Source organism: Dioscorea cayenensis, chromosome 8 (genome assembly GCF_009730915.1).
Source record: "Dioscorea cayenensis subsp. rotundata cultivar TDr96_F1 chromosome 8, TDr96_F1_v2_PseudoChromosome.rev07_lg8_w22 25.fasta, whole genome shotgun sequence".
In the NCBI taxonomy this organism is placed as follows: Eukaryota; Viridiplantae; Streptophyta; class Magnoliopsida; order Dioscoreales; family Dioscoreaceae; genus Dioscorea; species Dioscorea cayenensis.
Window position 1 is genome coordinate 2,667,691 of NC_052478.1, and position 23,546 is coordinate 2,691,236.

The 23,546-nt window shown below is 34.8% G+C and overlaps 3 protein-coding genes across 6 annotated transcripts; all 3 read left to right on the forward strand.

Annotated features, from left to right (window-relative positions):
- The first annotated feature begins 1,292 nt into the window (after nucleotides 1-1,292).
- LOC120267030 lies at nucleotides 1,293-9,352 on the forward strand. Of its 3 annotated transcripts, none has more exons than XM_039274708.1 (12): nucleotides 1,293-1,432; nucleotides 1,511-1,802; nucleotides 2,869-3,055; nucleotides 3,141-3,190; nucleotides 4,130-4,222; nucleotides 4,299-4,387; nucleotides 4,549-4,627; nucleotides 5,000-5,082; nucleotides 5,456-5,534; nucleotides 5,616-6,345; nucleotides 7,129-7,672; nucleotides 8,788-9,352. In XM_039274708.1, exons 1-12 carry the CDS (start codon nucleotides 1,401-1,403, stop codon nucleotides 8,927-8,929), a joined length of 2,400 nt encoding a protein of 799 aa, XP_039130642.1. In that variant the 5' UTR covers nucleotides 1,293-1,400; the 3' UTR covers nucleotides 8,930-9,352. The 3 variants fall into 3 exon arrangements, with proteins under 3 accessions (XP_039130642.1, XP_039130644.1, XP_039130643.1); XM_039274710.1 differs by having other exon boundaries at nucleotides 7,135-7,672; XM_039274709.1 differs by having other exon boundaries at nucleotides 2,872-3,055.
- A 1,715-nt stretch (nucleotides 9,353-11,067) lies between these two features.
- LOC120266913 (probable cellulose synthase A catalytic subunit 8 [UDP-forming]) lies at nucleotides 11,068-18,202 on the forward strand. Of its 2 annotated transcripts, none has more exons than XM_039274567.1 (15): nucleotides 11,068-11,216; nucleotides 11,357-11,475; nucleotides 11,565-11,757; nucleotides 11,842-12,065; nucleotides 12,174-12,273; nucleotides 12,538-12,727; nucleotides 13,121-13,387; nucleotides 13,525-13,870; nucleotides 13,952-14,089; nucleotides 14,418-14,543; nucleotides 14,627-14,839; nucleotides 15,101-15,362; nucleotides 15,995-16,197; nucleotides 16,788-17,138; nucleotides 17,361-18,202. In XM_039274567.1, exons 2-15 carry the CDS (start codon nucleotides 11,458-11,460, stop codon nucleotides 17,943-17,945), a joined length of 3,216 nt encoding a protein of 1,071 aa, XP_039130501.1. In that variant the 5' UTR covers nucleotides 11,068-11,216; nucleotides 11,357-11,457; the 3' UTR covers nucleotides 17,946-18,202. The 2 variants fall into 2 exon arrangements, with proteins under 2 accessions (XP_039130501.1, XP_039130502.1); XM_039274568.1 differs by having other exon boundaries at nucleotides 11,568-11,757; nucleotides 17,361-17,945.
- Nucleotides 18,203-20,989: 2,787 nt separating this feature from the next.
- On the forward strand, nucleotides 20,990-23,296 carry LOC120266914 (remorin 4.1-like). The gene is made up of 2 exons (XM_039274569.1): nucleotides 20,990-21,785; nucleotides 22,839-23,296. The coding sequence occupies exons 1-2, from the start codon at nucleotides 21,141-21,143 to the stop codon at nucleotides 23,028-23,030; spliced, it is 837 nt and encodes a 278-aa protein (XP_039130503.1). The 5' UTR covers nucleotides 20,990-21,140; the 3' UTR covers nucleotides 23,031-23,296.
- Nucleotides 23,297-23,546: the final 250 nt, after the last annotated feature.

A 23,546-nucleotide genomic window follows, 5' to 3' on the forward strand; every position in this document is an offset into this window, starting at 1 on the left:
CGTTTGTTAAATTCACATATCTGTATATTTGGTAATTTGGTGGACTTCTGAATCTCTGATTCTGTAAATAATATATCTTTTTAAAATCAATCTTAATTTCATTTTTCTTCAACATGTTACATGACAATGTTTTTCTTAAAAAAAAAATGATAATAAAAACATAGTAGGTCTGATATATATATATATATAATTTAACAAACTAAAGTTCAAAATTCAGTTGTCTCACATTTCAATGCCAAAGCCGGATGAGAATATCATTACCTCTCATACAGAATATCAAATATTTATCGTATATAAGCTCACCTCGATCATAGTAAATGGAGCTTAATATTTTATGCTATCAATAATAGATGATTAATTCTTATTTTTTTTAATAAAATAGACAAGTCAGTCACATCAATTAATACTGTGACAAAAAGTTAATTTTTCAACTTCTCACTCAGCAAACAAAAGAGTTATCATATTTTAATATGAAAGCAATAATTTTTTTACTCTTTATCATCTTTAGTTGTTTTCTATAACCATTATATATATATATATATATATATATATATATATATATATATGTTTATGATTTTTTCCCTGAAAGAAAAATAAATAGATATAGAATAACATTAGAGAAATATCAAATTAGGAAAATAACTGGAGAGTAATGTTCTAATCTAGTTTTTACCAATTCTTAGCTTATTAAAAAAAAATTTGTAATTGCATGTTAATATTAACTCTTTAATTCCCTATGTGCATAATGTAAAAGCTACATTATGTGGTTATAAAAATTGTAAAAGCTTATAAAAAAACTAGATTACCAAGTCTAGTAATGGGCATATGCATATGTTAATTGTTTTTTTTTCATCTTCAACAACCCAAGCTTTTAACAATTATGTGGTTCATTATTATTTTTTTTCCAAAAATAATAAAATAAATAAATATCGTAAAAACCTAAATTATTGGATTATCTTAATAAAAAAATATAAAAAATATAAATTTGAAGAGAACCCAAATAAAAATCCATAAAAAAAATTCAAACTATTCTCCAAAGCACATATGATATATTTTCTTAAAATAAATAACACCTAAAATAAATTATCCAACAATAAATAGTTATCATAAAAACAAAATTTTCTACTTTCTATCCTAACCATCCAATCAACCAATACTCACAATTCTCCCATAGATCCCCGAAACGGACGGTCAAGATCGCCTCGTGATCGAACCCTTCACTCCCGGGCGTAACAATATAAGCAAAGCACACCGCCCCTCACGCTCCTTCCCATCACACCGCTTCTGGTTTTGTTGTTTTTCTTGCAATAATCCCCCTCATATTATTTTAAATTTTTTTCTTTTTTTTTTTTACAAATCGATCCCCAGCCACAGCGATCCCCGCTTAAAACTTCGATGCCATGGCCTTTCACGTCGCTTGCCCGATCACTTGGTTTGCTTCTTTCTCTCTCTATCTCTCTTTCTCTCTCTAGAAATCTCGGTTTGAAGCTTTGTGGTTCTTTGATGGCAGTCTTAGGGTTTGCCGGTGCGAGATCGGGAACGCGAGGGCGGGAGATGGAGCGCGGTTTTTGGAGGTATTGGATGGGATTGAGGATTTCTTGAAGGATCCGTGGGTGGTGAGGGAGAAGGGAAGGGATGGAGACAAGGGGACCGTGCAGGTGTTGGTGCCGAAGGTGGTGGTTACGGTGGAGGATGCGTCGGTTTCGGCGATGGCGAGGAGGGGTGGGGTGCATCGGCAGGTGGCGGCTGTGAAGTTTGGGGTGGGGGATTTTGTGCCGAGATCCGGAATTGGCTCTATTGCGGTGAGGGTTTTGTGGATCTTTATTTCGGAGTTTGGGTTGAGTTTTGATGGTTTTTTTTTTGGTTATCGGGTGTTGTATGTTGTTTATTGATTATTGCTTGCTTGCTTAGGAATTTGGATTGAAATTGTGCTGGATTTGGGATTGATGATCGGGTTGTTTGTGCTCCTGTTATTTATTTATTTATTTATTTTTTTTTGGGTTAGGGTTCTTGGAATTAATTGTTTGATTATGGTATTACCACTGAGAATGTGTTTGTTTTCGTGTTGAATTTCAAGTTCTTGTTCTTGGCTTAGGGTTTCTGAGAATTAATTTTTTAATAGGGTATTACCATTCATAATGCGATTGCTTTGTTGTTGGAGTTCTTGTTTTTGGGTCAGGCTTTCCAACAATTAGTTGTTTGATCAAGCTATTAACATTGAGAATGTGATGGATTTATTGTTGAAGTTCTTGTTCTTGTTATTGTTTTCAGGTGGGGGTTTCTGAGAAATAGTTGTTTGATTAGGGTATTGCCATTTGAGAATGTGATTTATGATGATCTTTTCAACACCTGAGTTTTTCTAGATGAAATTAATGAATTCATTTTGATCCATTAGGTTAGCAGTTTGATTCTAGCTTAGGAAATCTTCTCCCACCAACATCATAGAGGGTATCCTTTACAATTATTTACTTACCGTTTATGCCTTATGTTAGAGTCCTTTTGCATAAGATATGTAACTTCAGGTTGTGTATTATTTTTTAACCAACAAGATATCTATTATCTCTGGTGGTTGGGCTTTAGCCTTTTTTATTTAGGGTGTTAGAAGAAAATAGTCATAAGTGCTGCTTTTATTTGTTGCAAATTTGTTAGGATCTATGATGTTTATTTTACATGAACAAATTGTATTGGACTTGCTTAGTTGAGGAATTTACATAACGAAACTCAGGAAATTCGCTGCTGAACAAACATTTGGCACCACCACATATTTCTCAAAGCTTGTTGTCTGGTATCTTTCATTTGTTTTCTGAAAATTTCTGCAGTCTGGTGAATCTGAATATATATATATATATATATATATTTTTATTTTAGAAGGTACCCACAGAAGATGTTAATCTTGGTGAAGAAAATCAAGATGCTTTGATACCCAACATTTTGTGTCACATGTGCTTTTCTGGGGAAAATGATGGCAGTGAGAAAGCTGCAAAGATGCTTCCCTGCAAACTATGCAATAGGATGTACCACTCAAGTTGCTTGAAAGCTTGGGCTGCTCACCGAGGTTTCTATTTTGTTGTCCTGCATGTTGTTCTAAGGAAAGTTTTTTTTAAATGTTTTTTTTCTAACCAATCTATTTTCTTCTGCAGACCTTTTTCACTGGAGTTCTTGGGTTTGCCCATTCTGTCGTTTTTGTGAGGTTAGCTCCTTGCTGTTTGTAGTTGGGACCTCCTTGATTAGTTTGTTTAGTCTGGACATGAAAATTAGTCATAAGATAGTAATGTGGACAAGTCCTTTCTCTGAGCTTGTGGCAAATGGCAATTCTTTTTGGCTGTGGTTATGCTTCTTGTTGTCAGTGGGATTGTTATTATTTGAACAAAGTCCTCTTTGAAATTTTATTGGAAATTGTAATATTTCATGACAAATATCTTTCTGTCACTATGACTTTTGTTGAGTAAAGTAAGTTCCTTTGTTAATCTATCCAGACCAGCTTCATTCAGTTCATTGAGCTATTCAAAGCTTATATCAAACTTTAGTATGAGATGGCTTTGCAAATAAGTTCTAATGATCTATGTATAACTATGAAGGATGGTATTGTGTGAATAAATTAAAAGAAAAAATAAATCGTCTCATAACTATCAAGTGGGGATTGGTCGTTGAGGTTTAATTTTTTCAGTCATAAACTTTTTTTGGAATGTGATGTAGAATCTGTACTGGGTTGTGGACTTGCTGTGTTTTCTCCTACAAAAAATCATCATGTCCTCAAGCTCAGCACTATTTCTTGTCTGAAATCCTTTGCTTGAGGCTCTGCTAAATCCGATGAAGCCTCTGGTGTAGGCATTTGAATTATATGAGGTGTTATTTTTATTTTTATATCATGATCAACCATTATGATTCTGTGAAACTTGTTGAACTTGATCATATGATTTGGAATCACCAAAATTTCTTTAAGAAAATGAGTAATAGATAATATACCTTGATGTTGTATGCCAGGGAAATTGAATATTACTAATTTTTCTAGAACAATCTGGTGCCTTTTAGGCAATTTACTCTGTGCTATATTGCTATTAGTTGATTCTTGAACAATTTCTCTCTTTCTGTAGCCTATGTTCTTACTTATATTTGATCATTTCTGCAGGTTTGCCACAGAGTCGGAGATCCCAAAAAGTTGATGTATTGCAAAAGATGTGATGGTGCTTACCACTGCTACTGTCAGCAGCCTCCTCACAAAGTTTGTAGGATTGGTTGTTCTTCTATCTGTTTTCCATCACTCGAATAGTTTAATAATGCTGCTTGGTAATTTTCAGAATGCTAGTCATGGGCCTTATTTGTGCCCAAAACACACAAGCTGCCACAGTTGTGGGTCAACTGTACCTGGGAATGGCCTTAGCACAAGGTATTGTCTTTTGATCTACCTCAGTTATTGAATGTGTATGAGGAACTTATGTTTTCTTAGGATGAATTAATATTTTCTTGATTTGTTAGAGCAAATACTTTTAACATCACAATAATGAATTTGACCCTTCTTTTTTTCTACACATTTGATTGGTTTTGAAGGTGGTTCCTTGGGTATACGTGTTGTGATGCTTGTGGAAGATTGTTTACGAAAGGAAATTATTGCCCTGTTTGTTTGAAGGTAAAGTTATAGAGGGTATTGATTAAATTTTGATTTCTTTTGTAGCTCGGAACTTGTAAAATATTTTTTTATTTATTTGAATTTTTAAGTAGGTTTAGAGTCACTGTCTTATTTTATTCTTTTTGAATTTGAAGTGGGCTTTAACATTGTGTGGTCTTGTGGAGATATTACTTAAGAGGTTTGAAGTTTGCATCTTGGGGTTGGATTTACGCTGTTTGCTTGTTTCACTTGTTCCCATACAATGAATCCCAATATGTTATATGTATTTATTCTTTATGTATGTACTTTCTATGTGTATTTTCTTGTTTCTGTGATTGCATATCTGTGTTCGTCTGCTTGAGAAGCTAGTGATCTCATGTTCTTCTTCAATAGGTTTACCGAGATTCAGAAATGACACCAATGGTTTGCTGTGATGTTTGCCAGCAGTGGGTGCACTGTGGATGCGATGGGATCAGGTTACTTTACATGACCTAATTCTTTTTACCTCCCATAATATATCTGTTTCACTTCTACTTTTCTGCCCATAGGCTTATTTCTTTTAACCTCTATAGAAGGAAAAGAACTTGGCTGCAGTTCACTTTGAGAAAAAACAAATTTATTAGTTGGAGTTGCTGGAGGTCAATTGATGTCCAATTTTGATCAGTATTTCTTCTAAAAGAAATTTAATAAATCTAGTTTCATTTATTGGCATGCAATACTTTGCTATTTTTGACTACTACAGCTTCCAAAAGCCATCAGATATTAGCAGTCATGTAATCTTGAAAATATTCTCTCTTTTTTATGTAGATTTCTTTTAAAGTTACATCATTTTCTTCTTATATTTGGCAGTGATGAGAAGTATCAGCAGTTCCAAACAGATGGAAACTTGCAGTACAAATGTGCCGCATGTCGAGGAGATTGTTACCAGGTGATATTTGGTATTCTAGGTTTTGGCAGAGTGTATTCTAGCCTGTTGGATGTTGTAAACTATATCTTGTGTACATTCTAGGTTAGAGATATTGATGATGCTGTTCAAGAACTTTGGAGAAGGAAAGATCAAACCGACTCTGATCTAATCGCAAGCTTGAGGGCTGCTGCTGGATTGCCTTCTCAAGAGGAAATATTCTCTATTTCTCCTTTCTCAGATGATGAAGAAACAGGTTCTATCGTATTGAAAAAGGATTCTGGGAGGGCCTTAAAATTTTCTGTCAAAGGCTTGACTGATAATTCTACAAAGAGCTTAAAGGATTATGGGAAGAATAGCTTGAGTAATTCATTGTCAAATAATTATTCAAAGGATGGGTTTCAATTGCAATCAGTTGGTAAATTTGAAGGGTTATATAAGAAGGTTGATAAATGGAATAGAATGAGTACAGTTGATGGTCTCAGAGATAGAAAGGTTGATGATCAGACCTCATGTGGCAGCAACAAGTCAGAGATGTTTTCATCTCCTCTAACAATAACCACAGCCAATGGTAGTGCAGTAAGTAACAACAATATGGGTGGCATGGAAATGGTGACAAATAACATTGGCAAGATCCCTAAGATCCAAATTAAGGCTAGTAAATCACAAGCAATACATATGATGGAAGATTCTGAGAGAAATTCAATCAAGAGAGAGATTGCTAAAGGGACTAAGTTGGTGATACATTTAGGTGGAAAAAATAGAAATTTGACTTGCTCTCCAATGTCTGAGCCTTTAAGCTGTCAGCAAGAGAAAGATTTTGTTCCATCTGATGGTATGCAATTACATATATCCTCAACTTTTTATTTCCTAAGTTTATGTGTTGTGTGTATTGCATTTGATGCATGCACCACTTTTCCTGTGTTTTTATTCTATGTTACAATTAAAACTCCTTTCTCTTAGTAAATAGAAAAGCTAATCTTAGTAGTTCACAAGAGATTTATTCATCAAAGCATAAATGCAATTCCCAGTATTGCCCTTGTAATGCTGCATTGCAATTATTGGATTTAATTTTCATGGTCCAATAAAATAGAAGCATTTATATTTTCTTTATTATTAGATAACATCCTATACAGGTTTGAAGTCAACGGCCTTTTGCTTCATTCTCTGACCTTAGCATGGTCCACTAATTGACCATCCTGTACTTGTTATCAATAACTATGTTGCGTGAACCTCAAAATTTTGCTGTATTGCAGTTTCTAGTGTAAAGAGCGCTTTACCTCTTATAATGCGGAGAGAAACTAATTTGATGTGCCTCAATGCTTACGTCTTTTTTGTGGGAGGGAGGAGGGGGGCACAGTTGGCCTTGAACATGTTGTGAAGATTTTTCATGGGATTCTAAGTACTTAACGCAACACTTTCTTGTTGTGTGGTTCATGTTGTATAGTTTCTCATTTTTAGCCTTGTCTTTTATCTCTAGAATGCATATGTCGGTCAATAAAATGTCAAACCAAAAACATAGCCTGATTTTACCTTACTATGTCATGATTATACTTCAATAAATTGTTGTTCCTTGATGATGCGCCTGGTCCTAACTTATTGTCTCCAAAACATGAAGGTACAGGAAATAGTATGAAACTTGGTAAAGTTTCTGATGTGCAGAGGAAAAGCAGATGCAACATTGACGAGCGTGAGCTTAATAAGACATGCAAAAGCTCCCACATTATGATAAGGAGTGCACCTATTGACAGTGCTTTAGAAGGAGAAGCCACATTGAAAAATGATGACATTATGGTGCACAAGCAATCTGTTGAGACATGCTTCGATTCTCTAAACAAGAATGATGAGGTGTCAGACTTACCATATGCTTCAAATTTGTCCAATAATCCAAAGCCGTTACTCAAGTTGAAACTCAAGACTCCATATTTTGACCAAGATAGTTCTTGGGTCCCTGAAGGAGTTGAAGATAAGAATTGTGTTAAGGGACAAAGATCGAAACGGAAGAGGTCATCTATGGAGAAAATAAATATCTGCGAAGATGATCACAATGTAAATATGAATATGGAGAATTCAGCAAATGAAGTGGAGGCAAAGGCCTTGCAGAAGCTAGATAAAGGTGCAATTGGAAAGAGGGTTGAAGGTCAATCATCAGTTGGTTCTTGGTGAGTTTTCTTTTTTTTGCTTTGGTACTGTATGATTAATCTAGACTCCCTATTCTGTTGTTTTCAGCCTTTTTGTTTTCATTTTGGATTGATTAATTTCGATAGAAATTACCATTGAAAGTTTCCTTTTGGGAATTTTCTTTAACAGATTTTATTCTGTGCCAGTTTGCTTCTATGACAATCAGTATCATCAACCTTGTTTCATTCTATGCCAGTGCCATATCCCTCACATTTGCCTTTCACCAGACTAGGTGGTTGTGGATCCTGTCCACCTGAACTTTGTCCCAAGTGACTGCTTAGGATGTAGTTGTGGTTAACCACCTGGACTATGCCCGAATGGACATTAAGGGGGTGTTACTTTACCAGCTTTGACTTAATTTAGCTGGTCCAGTATAACTAGTTTATCATTCTGGATTACTAAATTGCCCAGTTGTGTTTGCAGTTTATTTTGAGTTCAAATATTTTCTGCATACATGTTTAATTCACGGGGTGGTAAGGGAAAATGTGATGAATTTTCTTGTCCATATCAGGCTTGTGCAAGGTATTATTCTATTTTTTGGTCTTATGTGCAATAGGCTCTAACTCCTTAACTTTCAAAGTAGCTTAAGTTATACTTCTTGCCTATATGATTGATCATTAGTATAATAATGTTTTCTTTCTTTTTAACCTATGTTGATATAATTAATTTCCTGGATCTTCTTTAGTTTATGGCCACCTCTTGTCTGGCCATCATCGTACTCTTTTTTGAGCTTTGTCTCGTTGCTATAATGGTTACAAGACCTGAACAACTTCAAATATTGGACCTATAATTTGCTCTCCTGAGGTGAAACTGTATGTTTCTTTGCACCAGTTTTCTTTATGCTGCATTCAAGGGAAAGCTTACATATATCTTATTCTCTCTGAGGGTCAAATTTTCACAAGAATGTTAGCTACTGAAATCTCCAGTTTGTGATACTGTTATTGCTTGCTATTCATAAGCTTTTCCTCGTGCGACGAATCTGCCTTTGTTAATCTGTTTTTCCAATCAAGCTTACTTGCTTTGAAAGTGGAGAGAATTGCCCTTAGCTCACTTTACAAATTGCAGATATTTTACTGCCTTAATCTTCACACTGCAGGCATAAGGGAGTAGCTTCCAAGGTCATTGATGGTGCTTCATCTGTTTCAATTGATCTAGATAATGGAAGGACCGAGACCTTGGATCTTGGGAAGGATGGAATTCGCCTTATTTCCAAGAAACAAAAGGGGAGAAGATCGTAGCATCAGAAATTTCATCATATATCTAATGACTATGTAGCCCAAGTTAATCTTTTCTGCATTCTTAGGAACTGCTGATCCTTTTGAGACTACTTAGTTTCATCATGTCTGCTATGGCCTTGGGGTACTTGCAGATTAATTGCATGCAAGCTGAAAAACACCACCCCACCAGTTTTAGACGTAGGATGGTGCGCCACCCGCCAATTTTATACAGAGAGGTAGCTGTTGATTTTGAAAGTTTTTTAGGTATTTATTTGAACTTTTTTTGTACTGGAAGGGATTTACATTGTTTCAGATCTAATCCAGGCTAGCTAGGTGAATTAGCATTGGACACCAATTGGTATTATGCCTTCCTTTGTAACTATTTTGAGATTAGAATTTCAAAATGTAAAGAAAAAAAAAAAGATTCATTTTTTTTTTTACTTATTTATCATTTAGTGCATATTATTTTACTTGTATATATTTTCTCAATTCCCCCAGTATATTCTTATTTGGATGTGGCTGAACAATACTGGATTTCATGTGAAGTTTTTGTGTATGACATTTGGGACCTTGGTCTAGACTTTTTGTAGGATGGTTACCATTTGTGTAACCATGCCGACAGCAACCATATGCCGTAAATGATCATATATATCTGCTTGTGTCTTAAAGGTATACTTTCAGGCTGTTAATTGAAAGTTACTGCTTGGTTTGATTAAATTTAGTTGTATTTGCGTATACAACGTTAGCAGGTGATTTGTGATTGAATGCAAAATATGTGATCTAAATAAATGATTTGGACTTACTATGGTTCAGAATACCTCTCTTACCAAGCACCTGGTAATAGTATTACAATGAAAATACTTGAAGTCAAGCACTATGTGATCTGGAATCATCAAAAGTCTGAATATAATAGCTTCACACAACACGTCTCGTTGAGAGTAATTTTATCATTCAATATATTTTAGTGTTTCATATTCAAAGAGAAGGTGAGAAATTTATTATTCTGTCCAAAAATCAAAAATGGGAGGTTGGTATGCTTATATCACCAGCATCACTGTATAAAAATCTTGTCCCTACCTACCAGACGGTGATACCAACACTATATGACAATATGTTCTCAATTTATTAATGTCATAACAATGCACCATTTTAAATTTATCATTTGAGTCAGCAAGACAATATTGATATACTTAAATTTCTCATAACCATTTTTTTAAGATAAAAAATTAAATCAAAATTAAAAGTTTTCGTGTATATATATAAAGGTTAATTTAACTAACTCCAAAGAAAAGAATATTTTAAAGTATTTTCGGATTTTTTTTTTTTTTTTAATCATCGGATGTAATTACACAAATATAAACAATTGAAGGACATATATGCAAATAATCGAATAAATAAATAAATAAAAAGTTTGTTCCAGCTGACTGCCAGAAACTAATTAATCATCGGCAGCTAAAACGTCCAACCCTACGAAATGACCAAAATACCCCCGCATCCCGAAGTGTCGGTCGTGTTATTCTGACAGCTGGCAGTCTTTTATAAATTACTTCTTTTTTCCAGTGAAACACAGCTCACCTTCAAAGTCATATGCGACGTTATCATCTGCCGTTAGTTTTGCCTCGAGATTAGCATTTGATGTTAAAAATCTCAATCGCGAGGAATCATGTTTCCTTACACTACGGCATTCCCTAAAATATAGGTATAGCCCACATGTTTGATTTTTGCAAATGTGAATTTTCGCATGTAAGTCCTTGACAAGTCTGAAATTCTTTTCTAGTCCCTACTATGTCAAAGAAAAATCTACTGTACATTCTTAATTTTTTCCACTTCCCGGTTTTAATTATTTATTTCACTCAAAACTTTGAAGTCAAAATTTCATATTAATTTAATTCCTGTATTTTAACATCAAACTTATATATATATATATATATATTTATCTTTTTAATATTGTCTATTTGAATGTGTTTCACGGTTAAATATTTTTATTTAGCGTCCTAATGGTTTAAATTATGAAGTTTGAAGGGTGTGAAATGAATAAAAAAACAAAATCTTTTTTTTTTTTTTTAATCTTTTTAATCATTAGGATTTGAGTGAAGGGTTTATTAGTCCGAATGGTTTAACCCCTCGTTGTCGTTTTCAAAGAGAGATATAAAAGCAACGATGGGCGTTGTTCGAGCGTCCCTTTCGATCCACTCCTCTCCTTCTCCTTCTCCTTCTCCTTCTCCTTCTCCTCTTTATACTACGCTCTCCCAACTCCTCTTCCGATCCTGTGCCTGTGGTGGTGATCGGCGGTGGCTTCAATCCCTAGGTGAGCTCTCTGTCTCCTCTTTCTCCTTTCCTTGTTTGGATCTCGTGATCGGTGTACCATTGCTGGGAGATTGCTTCAGCATTGGAAAAAGTGGGGTTTGATGTGTTTGTTGACTTGCGCTTTGATGTACTTTGTGGCAGTGAATCGAAATCCGAGGTCATGTGCTGAATCGGTTTTGGATCTTGGTGATTTAAGGTTGTTCAGATCGGGATCCGGTTTGGAGAAACCTTGATCTTCGTCCATGGAGGTCGGCGGAGAGGTATTGGTTTGGTTTAGGTTGGGTTGTGGTTTCTTTGATTTTGTTTTGAGGTTTAAAACTGGGGTTTTTGGGTTTTGTGATGAATGTAGAAGTCGTTGAAGCAGAATGGGAGTCAGGTTTGTCAGATCTGTGGTGATGGTGTTGGGACGACGGTGGATGGGGAGCTCTTCGTTGCTTGTAGTGTTTGTGGGTTCCCTGTTTGCAGGCCGTGTTATGAGTATGAGCGCAAGGATGGTAACCAATCCTGCCCTCAGTGCAAGACCAAGTATAAGCGTCACAAAGGTCTGGATCTGAATCTCAGCTTGTGGAGACTTGCATTCCTTGTCGGTTGTTGCCTTGTTTTCAATTTTTTGATTGTTATTGCAGGAAGCCCGCCGGTTGGTGGAGAGGAAGGGGAGGATGGAGATGCTGATGAGGTCGCCAGTGACTTCAATTACTCGGCTGGGAACCAGGAACAGAAGCAGAAGATTGCTGAGAGGATGTTGAGCTGGCGCATGAATCGTGGAAGAGGGGAGGATATGGGGCCTCCCAAGTATGATAGTGGAGAGCTTCCTCGCAGCCACATTCCATTGATCAGTCATAGCCAAGGGGTCTGCCACTTCTCATTGACTTCTGTTATCGTTTTCTTAGTGATGTTTTGATTATCTATGCTCTGATGTTGATTGTTGTTGCTTTTTGGTGTTGATTTGGTTATGCAGTTCTCTGGGGAGCTGTCAGCGGCATCTCCAGATCATCATATGATGTCTCCTGGAGGTGGTGTTGGTGGAAAGCGTGTTCATCCTCTCCCTTATTCATCTCGTAAGTTTATATTATTACTATCATTCTTTGAGCAATATGGAATAATTCCTTAGTTGTGTGCTGCTGTCAGATTGATATTCCTTACTAAGAATTTTCCATCCAATTCTTTTGATCTAGTTTTGCAACTGATATTTTTGGTAAATATATCTGTACACTAACTAAATTTACTGTCCATTTTATGTTTCTCATTTCCTGATTATGACTGTCAATAATTGTGGATCTTGAGTTGATTTTTACATCGTGATGGTCTTATGTTTTTGACAGCCAACCCTTCAAGGGAATTTTCTGGTGGATTTGGAAATGTTGCCTGGAAAGAGAGAGTTGATGGCTGGAAGGTGAAGCAGGATAAAAACGTTGTTCCAATGACTAATGGTACTAGTCATGCCCCTTCGGAGGGCAGAGGAGCGACAGACATTGATGCAACAACTGATTACAATATGGATGATGCTTTATTGTGAGTAATGGACTGGATTGATGAAATGATTTGCTTTGAATTGTCTTATTTTGTTTAAATGTATGTCATATCACATGCTACAAATTATTTTTAGTAGAATGAGGTGATTGACTTACAATTTTTCCTCATTCCAATTTCCATATCAAGTATAAAATCTTCTTAGTAGTCCTTTATTTTCACTCTCTTGTGATTTCTTTTTTAATACTCGCTATTTTGATGCTTGCAATATGAAAGAGAAATGAAGCTGCGTTAGAATCTGTTTCTTTCATACATCTAGCATTTCTGGATTGAAATTCAGCCATCAAATCTGCTACAAAGTGCAATTCTGTGGCATCCTCTTCAATCATTCCATCACTATTGCTTTGTTGTTGACTCATTTTCTTTCAAATGCAGGAATGATGAAGCTCGCCAGCCACTTTCAAGGAAGGTCTCCATTCCTTCTTCCAGGATAAACCCATACAGGATGGTCATTATTTTGCGTCTTGTTGTCCTGTGCATTTTCTTACATTATCGTATCACAAATCCTGTACGCAATGCCTTTGCTCTATGGCTATTATCAGTGATATGTGAGATTTGGTTTGCCATATCATGGATATTGGATCAGTTCCCTAAATGGTTTCCAGTGAACCGTGAAACTTATCTGGATAGATTGACTTTAAGGTGAACTTTTTGTTAGTAGCTCTATTTTTTTCATTATTTTACAGAAAGTCAGTTGTTGAATCTGCACTTTGCAGCATTCACTGTATCAAGTTGCTTCTTTTAATTTATTTGGAACCAATGTTTATGTGAAATGACAGATATGACCGAGAAGGTGAACCATCTCAGTTGGCTGCTGTTGACATTTTTGTTAGTACTGTTGACCCTTTGAAGGAGCCACCTCTTGTCACGGCTAACACTGTTCTTTCAATTCTTGCTGTGGATTACCCTGTCGACAAGGTCTCTTGCTATGTCTCTGATGATGGAGCTGCTATGTTGACATTTGAGGCCCTATCTGAAACTTCAGAGTTTGCACGGAAATGGGTTCCTTTCAGCAAGAAGTATAACATTGAACCACGGGCTCCAGAATGGTACTTTGCGCAGAAGATTGATTACTTGAAAGATAAAGTTCATCCATCTTTTGTTAAAGATCGCAGAGCTATGAAGGTGTGAATACACACAGTTTGTTTTGTTAAGTTTCTGGTTCCCTTGCATTTTCTAATTTTTATACTATTCTAAATGATACAGAGAGAATATGAGGAGTTTAAAGTTCGCATTAATGGACTTGTTGCAAAGGCCCAGAAGATCCCTGATGAAGGCTGGATCATGCAAGATGGGACACCTTGGCCTGGTAATAACACAAGAGATCATCCTGGAATGATACAGGTTAGTGCATTTTTCTGTTGTCTTTCCAAATTGTGAGTCTTAGAACACAATGAGTTATTTTTAAAAAATAAGTTGGAGGATTTTGATGTTGATGCATTCAAGCACTATCTTTTATGTGCTAAACTTTCAGAAAATATCTCCTAGGTTCCTATTGATGAGTTCTGTACATCTGAAGTTAGATGTTGAATTTGACTTGCTTCTCTAACTAGCGTATTCTTTGCTTCTTCCATAACTTAATGTTGATTGCTTGCTATTACTTGATACATCACCTATTTTTCCTTCTGAATTACTAGCATTCACCCTGGTTCATTCTGACTATCTCTTCCAGGTTTTTCTTGGTCATAGTGGAGGCCTGGACACTGAGGGCAATGAGCTGCCACGACTTGTCTATGTCTCTCGTGAGAAACGCCCCGGTTTCCAGCATCATAAGAAGGCCGGTGCAATGAATGCACTTGTAAGTTATTAAACATGAAAAGTTGAACTCTTGTTGCATCTATGTTTATTTGCATATGGTAACAATTTTTGCTCCCTCTACAGGTACGTGTCTCAGCAGTGCTTACTAATGGATCATACCTGTTGAATCTTGATTGTGACCATTATATAAATAACAGCAAGGCATTGAGGGAAGCTATGTGTTTCCTTATGGATCCAAATCTCGGAAAGTCAGTTTGTTATGTTCAATTTCCTCAGAGGTTTGATGGCATTGATAGGAATGATCGTTATGCAAACCGCAACACAGTGTTTTTTGATGTAAGTTCTACTCACACTTACCATTTGGCCATAGTTCTATCATTAGCATGCTAGCTTTTTTGGGATTGATCCCGTAAATATTTTGCTGGCATGTTATGTGAATGAAGGATCTAAAATTACTGTTGTAGGATGTTATGCTGTTATCAAAGACTTCCTTCTTGAAATAGTGCTCTTAACTCCAATTCTAGTTTAAGTCAAAAAATCACATTTTGATTAATGAGTCCTTTTGCTAATGTTAGTCTTCTGTGTTGTATATTCTAGATCAATTTAAGAGGTCTTGATGGCATTCAAGGCCCTGTTTATGTCGGCACGGGATGTGTTTTCAATAGAACTGCTTTGTATGGTTATGAACCACCAATTAAAAAGAAGGCTGAGAAGAACTTTTTGTTATCATTATGTGGTGGCTCCCGGAAGAAGAGTTCAAAATCAAGCAAGAAAAGTTCGGACAAGAAGAAATCAAGCAAACATGTGGATAACACTGTGCCGATCTTCAATTTGGAAGATATAGAAGAAGGTGTTGAAGGTAACTATCTGTTTTCAGTAGTTTTAAAAATTGTTTTTTCAGCAAAAGCTTAAAAGCCTATTCCTGCCAATCATTGGCATCATAGTTCTTTTATTAGTATGCACCTTCTAAAATTCATTACTTTATACTGTAAAATTCATTCAAGATCTTCAATATGTTTTCCTGTGAGACTAATCGATAAGAAATCATAGCATTGTAATATCTTCTAAGCTCACAGAATTCCATTATTCTCTTCTGGCTTCTAATTTCTTAGACTTGTTTTCAATGTTGGCTTCCCATGCATGTTATTTCCTATAAAACTGCAAGGAAAAAGAGTTAAATATATTAAAAATATTTAATTGGATGCAGTAATTGAGGTTACCTGGTTGTCATTATTTTCACTACGAGGATTATGTGTTTTAAATCATCCCATGCTTTGAATAGTTCATGCTTTGGGCAGAACTATTTTTTGTGCTTCTTTGACCAGAATGGATCTGGCTTAGTATGCTGCTTTGTCTTACTGCCAAGATTTGAATTTTTAGTTATTGTTGCAGATGCCTGATTAATTTTAATATATATATATATATATATTTTAAAAAATTTATAACTTGTCTCATTATAGGGATTTTTTTTGTCATTGATGAAAATTGCAGGCGCTGGGTTTGATGATGAGAAGTCATTACTCATGTCGCAAATGAGCTTGGAGAAAAGGTTTGGTCAATCAACTGTCTTTGTCGCCTCAACACTAATGGAAAATGGTGGAGTTCCTCAATCAGCAACACCGGAGTCTCTTTTGAAAGAAGCAATTCATGTCATCAGCTGTGGTTATGAAGATAAGACTGAATGGGGAAGTGAGGTAAGAATAGCTTTTCAACCTTCTCGTAACTTCTATATCCTAGGTTATGATCTTTCCTCTTTTCTTTCTCCTTATTAATGTTCAAACTTGCTTCTTGAACTTAACGTAATTGAGTTTGGACTTCAGCAGCATAATTTATGTGAGAATGCTGGTTGAGTTTTTAACAATTATTTTTAAGGGATAAACTATTGGCCTCACGGGATGAAGGATTGGAGGCATTTCTGCAGTGTGACCAATCTATTACTTTATAATTATAGATTACATGACTAATGCAATCAGAGTTTGGACTGTGGAGTCAGTGTTTCATGATGCTATTAATGGAGTTTGTTTAATGGGAAAAGTTGATACTCATAAAGTTGATACTCATTTCATATGCAATAGTTTGGCTACTTGAGAACTAGCTTTTTTAATTCTTAAGGTTGATTTTCATGTTCACTGAAGATTGTTTGCCTTCATTGATACTTGGTTGAAGTAGAATATAGTGGATAGGCGGTACACATTCTGTACATTGACATTATAACATACAACTACTTCGCCTCGCCTCTGTTACCATCTCTCAACTTCTCTGATGATTGTAAATGCTGCTGCAGATTGGATGGATTTATGGTTCCGTGACTGAAGATATTCTTACTGGATTTAAGATGCATGCACGAGGATGGCGATCAATTTACTGCATGCCTGAACGGCCAGCCTTCAAAGGTTCTGCTCCCATTAATCTTTCAGATCGTTTGAACCAAGTGCTCCGATGGGCTCTTGGATCTGTTGAGATTCTCTTTAGCCGTCATTGCCCCATATGGTACGGGTATGGTGGTAGATTGAAATTCCTCGAGAGATTTGCATACATCAACACCACTATTTACCCGCTTACTGCTCTTCCACTTCTCTTGTACTGTACTTTGCCTGCTGTCTGTCTGCTGACAGGAAAGTTTATCATCCCGCAGGTACTGTTTATTCATTATCTTATGTCTCTTTCTCTGAATAATTTTCAATCATTGTCCAAATATGCTGCTTTTAGAAGATTGAGGCAAAAATAAAAAAAGGAATGCTCAAGGTTTCATGAACCAGTGATTTTAACTAACTGAGAACTCTGTAACCGATAAATCTGGTCAGTATTCTTGTTCATTTCAGTGAGACTTATGTTGTGTTTGTGTATTCTAATGCAGATTAGCAACTTCGCCAGTATCTGGTTCATTTCTCTCTTCCTTTCGATCTTCGCCACTGGTATACTCGAGATGAGATGGAGTGGGGTTGGTATCGACGAATGGTGGAGGAATGAACAATTCTGGGTCATTGGAGGTGTCTCCGCCCATCTCTTCGCCGTATTCCAAGGTCTTCTCAAAGTACTAGCTGGTATTGACACCAACTTCACTGTCACCTCAAAGGCCTCCGACGAAGACGGAGACTTCGCTGAGCTCTACATGTTCAAATGGACAACACTCCTCATACCACCAACTACTCTACTCATTGTAAACCTAGTTGGTGTCGTTGCCGGTATCTCCTACGCCATTAACAGCGGGTACCAATCCTGGGGTCCGCTCTTTGGTAAGCTCTTCTTTGCTTTCTGGGTGATCGTCCATCTATACCCTTTCCTCAAGGGTCTTATGGGCCGGCAAAACAGAACACCTACCATTGTTGTTGTCTGGTCCATTCTTCTGGCCTCCATCTTCTCCTTGTTGTGGGTTAGGATTGACCCTTTCACTACCAGAGTTACAGGCCCAGATACACAGCAATGTGGCATCAACTGCTGATCAAACATTTTGATGATGTCTGGAAATGTACAATCTCTTTCTCTCTATATATCATCATCAGATGGACTTTGGAGGGAATAATCTGTTCTTATTTATTTATGGTAAGAAATACCCCTCATTAGGTTTTTGTTGTCTTATTTGAGGAAATGTATTTAATTGTTGTTCAATTATAATGGCTGTTCTATCCATTGTTAATTTATTTACATTATTTGTGTTTTGTGGAGAGATTAAAGGAGACTTAGTGGTGTGTATTTATATTCCAAAGCTTTCACTTTTCCTTACTTTCTGTTATCTTCTTGTAAAATACTTGGTACTAGTTGTAGTTGGACATGAGTCAGATCATTACTAGACTTTCAATTTAATGTCCAGAGAGTATGTATGTATATGTGTGTGTGACAGAGTGAGTGAGCTATTTTGACTGGTCACTCAGGATAGACAAGCCTGCCGACATTTTGGACTAAATTAAATAGAAATAATATATTAGAACAAAAAGAAACTGGTATGGTGACATATTGTAAGATATCTAATCAAACATACCAAAGATTTAAATCTAATATTTAAAACAATCTTTCAGGTGTGATAATACTTAAATACTATAGTAAAACTTTAGACAATAACCAAAAACTGTATTTTAATTGCATTGCTTCGTGAAAAAATCTATAAAATAATTTTAATTATAATAACTAATAAATCAATTAATAGTTGTTTGATTTATCAGTATTGAATTTTTTTATGTAAAATTTTCATTATAGAGAATCATGTGATCAAAACTTACTCAAACTGAAAGTAAAGTGTTGTTGAATTTGTAAATGTGTTTTACATCTGTATCTATTTTTAATTTAAATCTTAAATGGAGATATTTTTCATCAGATATATAAAAAAAAACTAATAAATCATAACATGTGATTAGCTTCTATTTCTTTCAAATACCTCTTTGAAACTCTTAAAAAAATAAAATAAATAAAAGAAGAACAAATAAAATCCAAAAACCGTTGGTTCATGCATGGCAGGTGAATTGAAAGCAAACTTTTACCCTTTTTTTTAATTATTTACGTTAAAACTTCATTCACGTAAACCATCCAAATAAATCCAAATGACTTGACTTAAATAACTCCAAATTGAAACACACGCGTCGTAATGAAACCTGGACCCCAAATCACATCACATCATATCACATCACTTGGAAAACTCCACATCAACAACAACACAATATAACCCCAGATGTTAATATCCCATTGGTCCCCTCTCTCTATCCAAAATGGCACTCCAATCCTTATCTCTAAACTCGCTTTACCTCTTCTTAATTAGCGTTCTTTATTAATGCAAAAACCCAAAGACGTGTATCAAATTGGCACCTTTACTTAGCCATAAAAAAAGTGTTATTATTAACTTAATAATAATAATAATAATATATAAATTTTGCTATATAATTAAATGTTTTATTATATTTGATACTTCTTAAAATGGATGACGTGAGAGTTGCGTAGTATATGAGTGGACCATGCAACGTGTCTCATTTGTGAATGGAGTTGTGTCAACCTCCACTACAGCCAGACGTGTCCATTTTTTATTTATTTATTTATTTATTTATTTAATTAATTAAGGTGATACTTTAGTGGAATACTAATGCATTTCATTGTCATCCAAATTTATATGAGTGTGTACATGTATAAAAAGGAAAAAGTAATGCATTAGAGATAATCATATCATGCAGGGTTTCCTTGGTGCCAACCTCTTTCTTTATTATTTTTTTTTTTTGCCGGGGTGTTTGGGAGAGTGAGGGTTTAATTTTAAATTAACTTATAATGTTTTTTAAATAAAAAGTTTAATTATACCTTATGTCGGCAGATATGAAAGTAAATGAAAACCCAAAAAAAACAAAAATAAAAACAAAAGAAACTGATGCAATAATGATTTATGAAAGATAATTATTTTTTCAATTTTTTTATAAATAAATAAATAACAGATCTTATTTAATGAAAGTTAAAAAGTGCATAAAAATAAAATTAATATTTTAGTATTATTGTATCTTTATTTTGTGTAAATTTTGAGATTTAATCTCAGATTGATTTTTGTTTAAAATAAATATTCTATATAAAAGACATGGTATTAATAAACTTTTTTTTTGTTATTGTGAGTTTGATATTACACATATTTATTTTTTAAAATAAATAAAATATTTTAAAAAATAATATTATGCTAAATAAAATTTATCGCTTAAAAAACACTAAATCAAAATGCATGACACAATTTGGGCACAAAGAGACAAATTAACTTACTAGCAATTTGATTGATTGATTGAAAACTATGTGAATATTCGATTTCAATTTAATTAAATGCTGGCATGAAGATTATAATTTTTCCCTCCATTCAAACCTTCATGTCTTACCTTCCAGTTACTATGTTTTCAATTCCTTTTTCTATGTTTAAATCTTAAATTGACTAATTGTAATCTTGTTCGTTTGATTCTTTTCCATATTGAAAGGGTATTATTATTTCCATTTAAAATAAATAAATGCTTAGAAATATCTCAGATACCCTCTTAAATCTTAATACCAATAAAATAAACATTAATTAATTAATTAATTAATTAATACAATTAATACATATATTAAAGTTAACATCTATCATGTATAGGTAACCAATGCGTATATATTTATATATAATACAAAAATAAATTATTTTAAAATTTTAAAATTAAAAAAAAAAAAATTCAACAATCACTACCCAATACAATGCGTTATAGTGAATAGACAGATTTTAAATCGTCAATATGGTTACATTCTAAATCAGTAAATTACAGTAACTAACTAGTGTATCATAATTTTTTAAAAAAAATTATGTGTATATATATATATAAATAATTTTCAATAAAATGTATATTTTTTTGGAATTATGGATAGTAAATAATAAATCAAAGACGGGTCCCATAAAAATAAAGATTCCAACGAAATTAATTAATTAATAAGTTAACTAGACAAAAAGTAATTAAAAAAAATATATAAATATATAATTAATAAACTGATCACACAGTCATGGCAAGAACTCTCTAGTATTCTTTTAAATCCCCTCAATAAACTCCAAACTCACCACAATGAAAACAAGTCCTCTTCTTTGAACTCTCTTTCTCTTTCTTTCTCTCTCTAAACGCGCTTTCTCTCTCTAAAAAGAAGAGAAAAAAACCAAGACACACACATGTTGCACAACCATCAAAGAACAACAAGAGAAGTAGAAGAAGAACATCATCAACATCATCAACAACAACAACAACAAGAAGAAGAAGATGGAGACGATGGCGGTGAAGAGGTTCGAGAAATCCATGCCCTAACGCCGCCGCCACAGCCGCAGCAGCAGGCAGGGCGAGGAACTCACTCCTGGGAAACCACAAGCCATAGATCATCAACCCTATCAGAGATCCTCAGTGAGAATTTCACCACCATGAGCCGAGAGTTCAACGCGATGGTCCTCGCCGGATCTAGCCTTCAACCCGATGCCCCAGGAGATGGGACAAGCTTGGGTCGGATCGGAGAAGAAGTAGAGGAGACGAACCCTCTAGCTATAGTTCCAGATAGGAATCCTATAGCATCGCCAAGGCGTGGTGGTGTTGGGGCTGCAGCGGCGGCGGCGGCGGCGGAGGGGGGAGGAGGAGGAGGAGGTGGAGTGGTGGGGGAGGTGGCAGTGCATAGGGTGAAGAAGGAGGAGGTGGAGACGAAGATAATGGCTTGGCAAACGGCGGAGATAGCGAAGATAAACAATAGGTTTAAAAGGCAAGAGGTTGTCATCAATGGATGGGAAAGTGATCAGGTTGAGAAGGCTTCCTCTTTCTTCAACAAAGTTGAGGTACCACTACCACTACTACTACTCTATTGCCCTTGTTTCTCTCTCTCTATAGAGCTCTAGATCTTTGTCTGGAGCTGTCTCTGGGTATTACCTTCTCTTTGTCTTCTGTGTTTTTCTTTATCTAATTATTCTATATATATATATATATATATATATAAATAAATAAAAGTTCTTTTCTTTCTCACTCTCTTTGCTATAGTTTCTTTTTATAAATATATATATATATATATATATATATATATATGTATTTCTTCTTTTTTGTTTTAAAAGAAGCTATATGTTTGATGTTTTCATCTTCATTCTTCATCCCTGTATCCTCTTCCTTCTCTTTCTGTCTATGTTTATTTGTTTTTTTATATATATATATATATATATGTATATAATATAAGGGTTGTAATTAGTATGTATGTTCTTCTTGGATAGGATTATTGGTTGATTTTCTTGTCTTATTTTTATCTTTTTTTTTTATATCTCTGAGCATGCATATATAAATGAGAAGGGAGATGTTTTAGTTGATTTGATTTAAAGAGATGGAGATCATTAGATGGATAATCAGCTTGGCTATTTCATTAAATATCAGGTTGGCTACTCAATAGTGGAAATCATTGCATGCAAAAAGGAAAACGTGTAGCTAATAATTGAGTGAAAAAGTGGAGATATAAATTACCCATTTTTCCTTTTTTTTTTTCTCTATAAAAAAATTGGAGAAATAAATTAGCCATTTTCTCAATTTTCTTCTCCCTTCTATCTTTAATCTTGTTTAGCCATTAATTAGATTCCGTCCTTTTTTATTCTTTCTAGTTCAATCTCCATCATGTACATATACATAGATTATTATGGTATTTGTTAGAGAAAAATTTATATATAAATATAATGCTGTGATATTACCTATAAAGTAATTATATTTATAAAATTTAAACTACTAAGCTTTTAAATTGAATCAATGATGTATACACACCATGATATTTGTTGAATATAAATTTAAGATTTTAGATTGAAGGAATCCATATCATCATATAACTCATTTTCTTTGTTAATCATTTATATATACAGAGGAAGTTGGATGAGCAGAGAGCACGGGCGAGGGAGAAGATGCAAAATGATGTTGCCAAAGCTCGCCGGAAGGCGGAGGAGAAGCGGGCCTCGTCGGAGGCGAAGAGGGGGACTAAGGTGGCTAGAGTGCTAGAACTAGCCAACCTCATGAAGGCTGTTGGCAGAGCTCCTTCCAAGAGATCCTTCTTCTAGTTCTCCTTCTCTGCTTATGTGCATTAATTACTTATGATAATAGACTTTTTATCTTATGATTTGCATACATTTGAGTTTCTTTTGTTGGCTTTGTTTTATCAAACAGCCTGTTTTTTATTTCACTAAGGGGAAAAAAAACAACAAAAAGAATAAGAAAGAAGCACATGGGATGAAGAAGAGTATTTGTTTTGTGACGTTTGAGCAGTGAAACAATAATGGTGAAAAGATGATTGTGTTGTAAAGTTATGTATGCTTTTGTGTTTTAAGAGCTGTGACTTAATTAATTTCAGTTAGTTATAGACTTCAAGTACAAATTCTCTCACTTTGAATAGTTGGTCAAATGACAAGACAAGCACTTCTTCATGAGCATTAAAATTGTTGTTTCATAAAAGCAATCTTTGTTACTAATAACAAGAAAGCTTCAAGGAAACAAGAAACTGAAAAATAAACATGAATGACATTTAATTACTGGAAGGTAAAGAAGCTTTAAAAGCTCTTCTTCCAGGAAGATGTGTA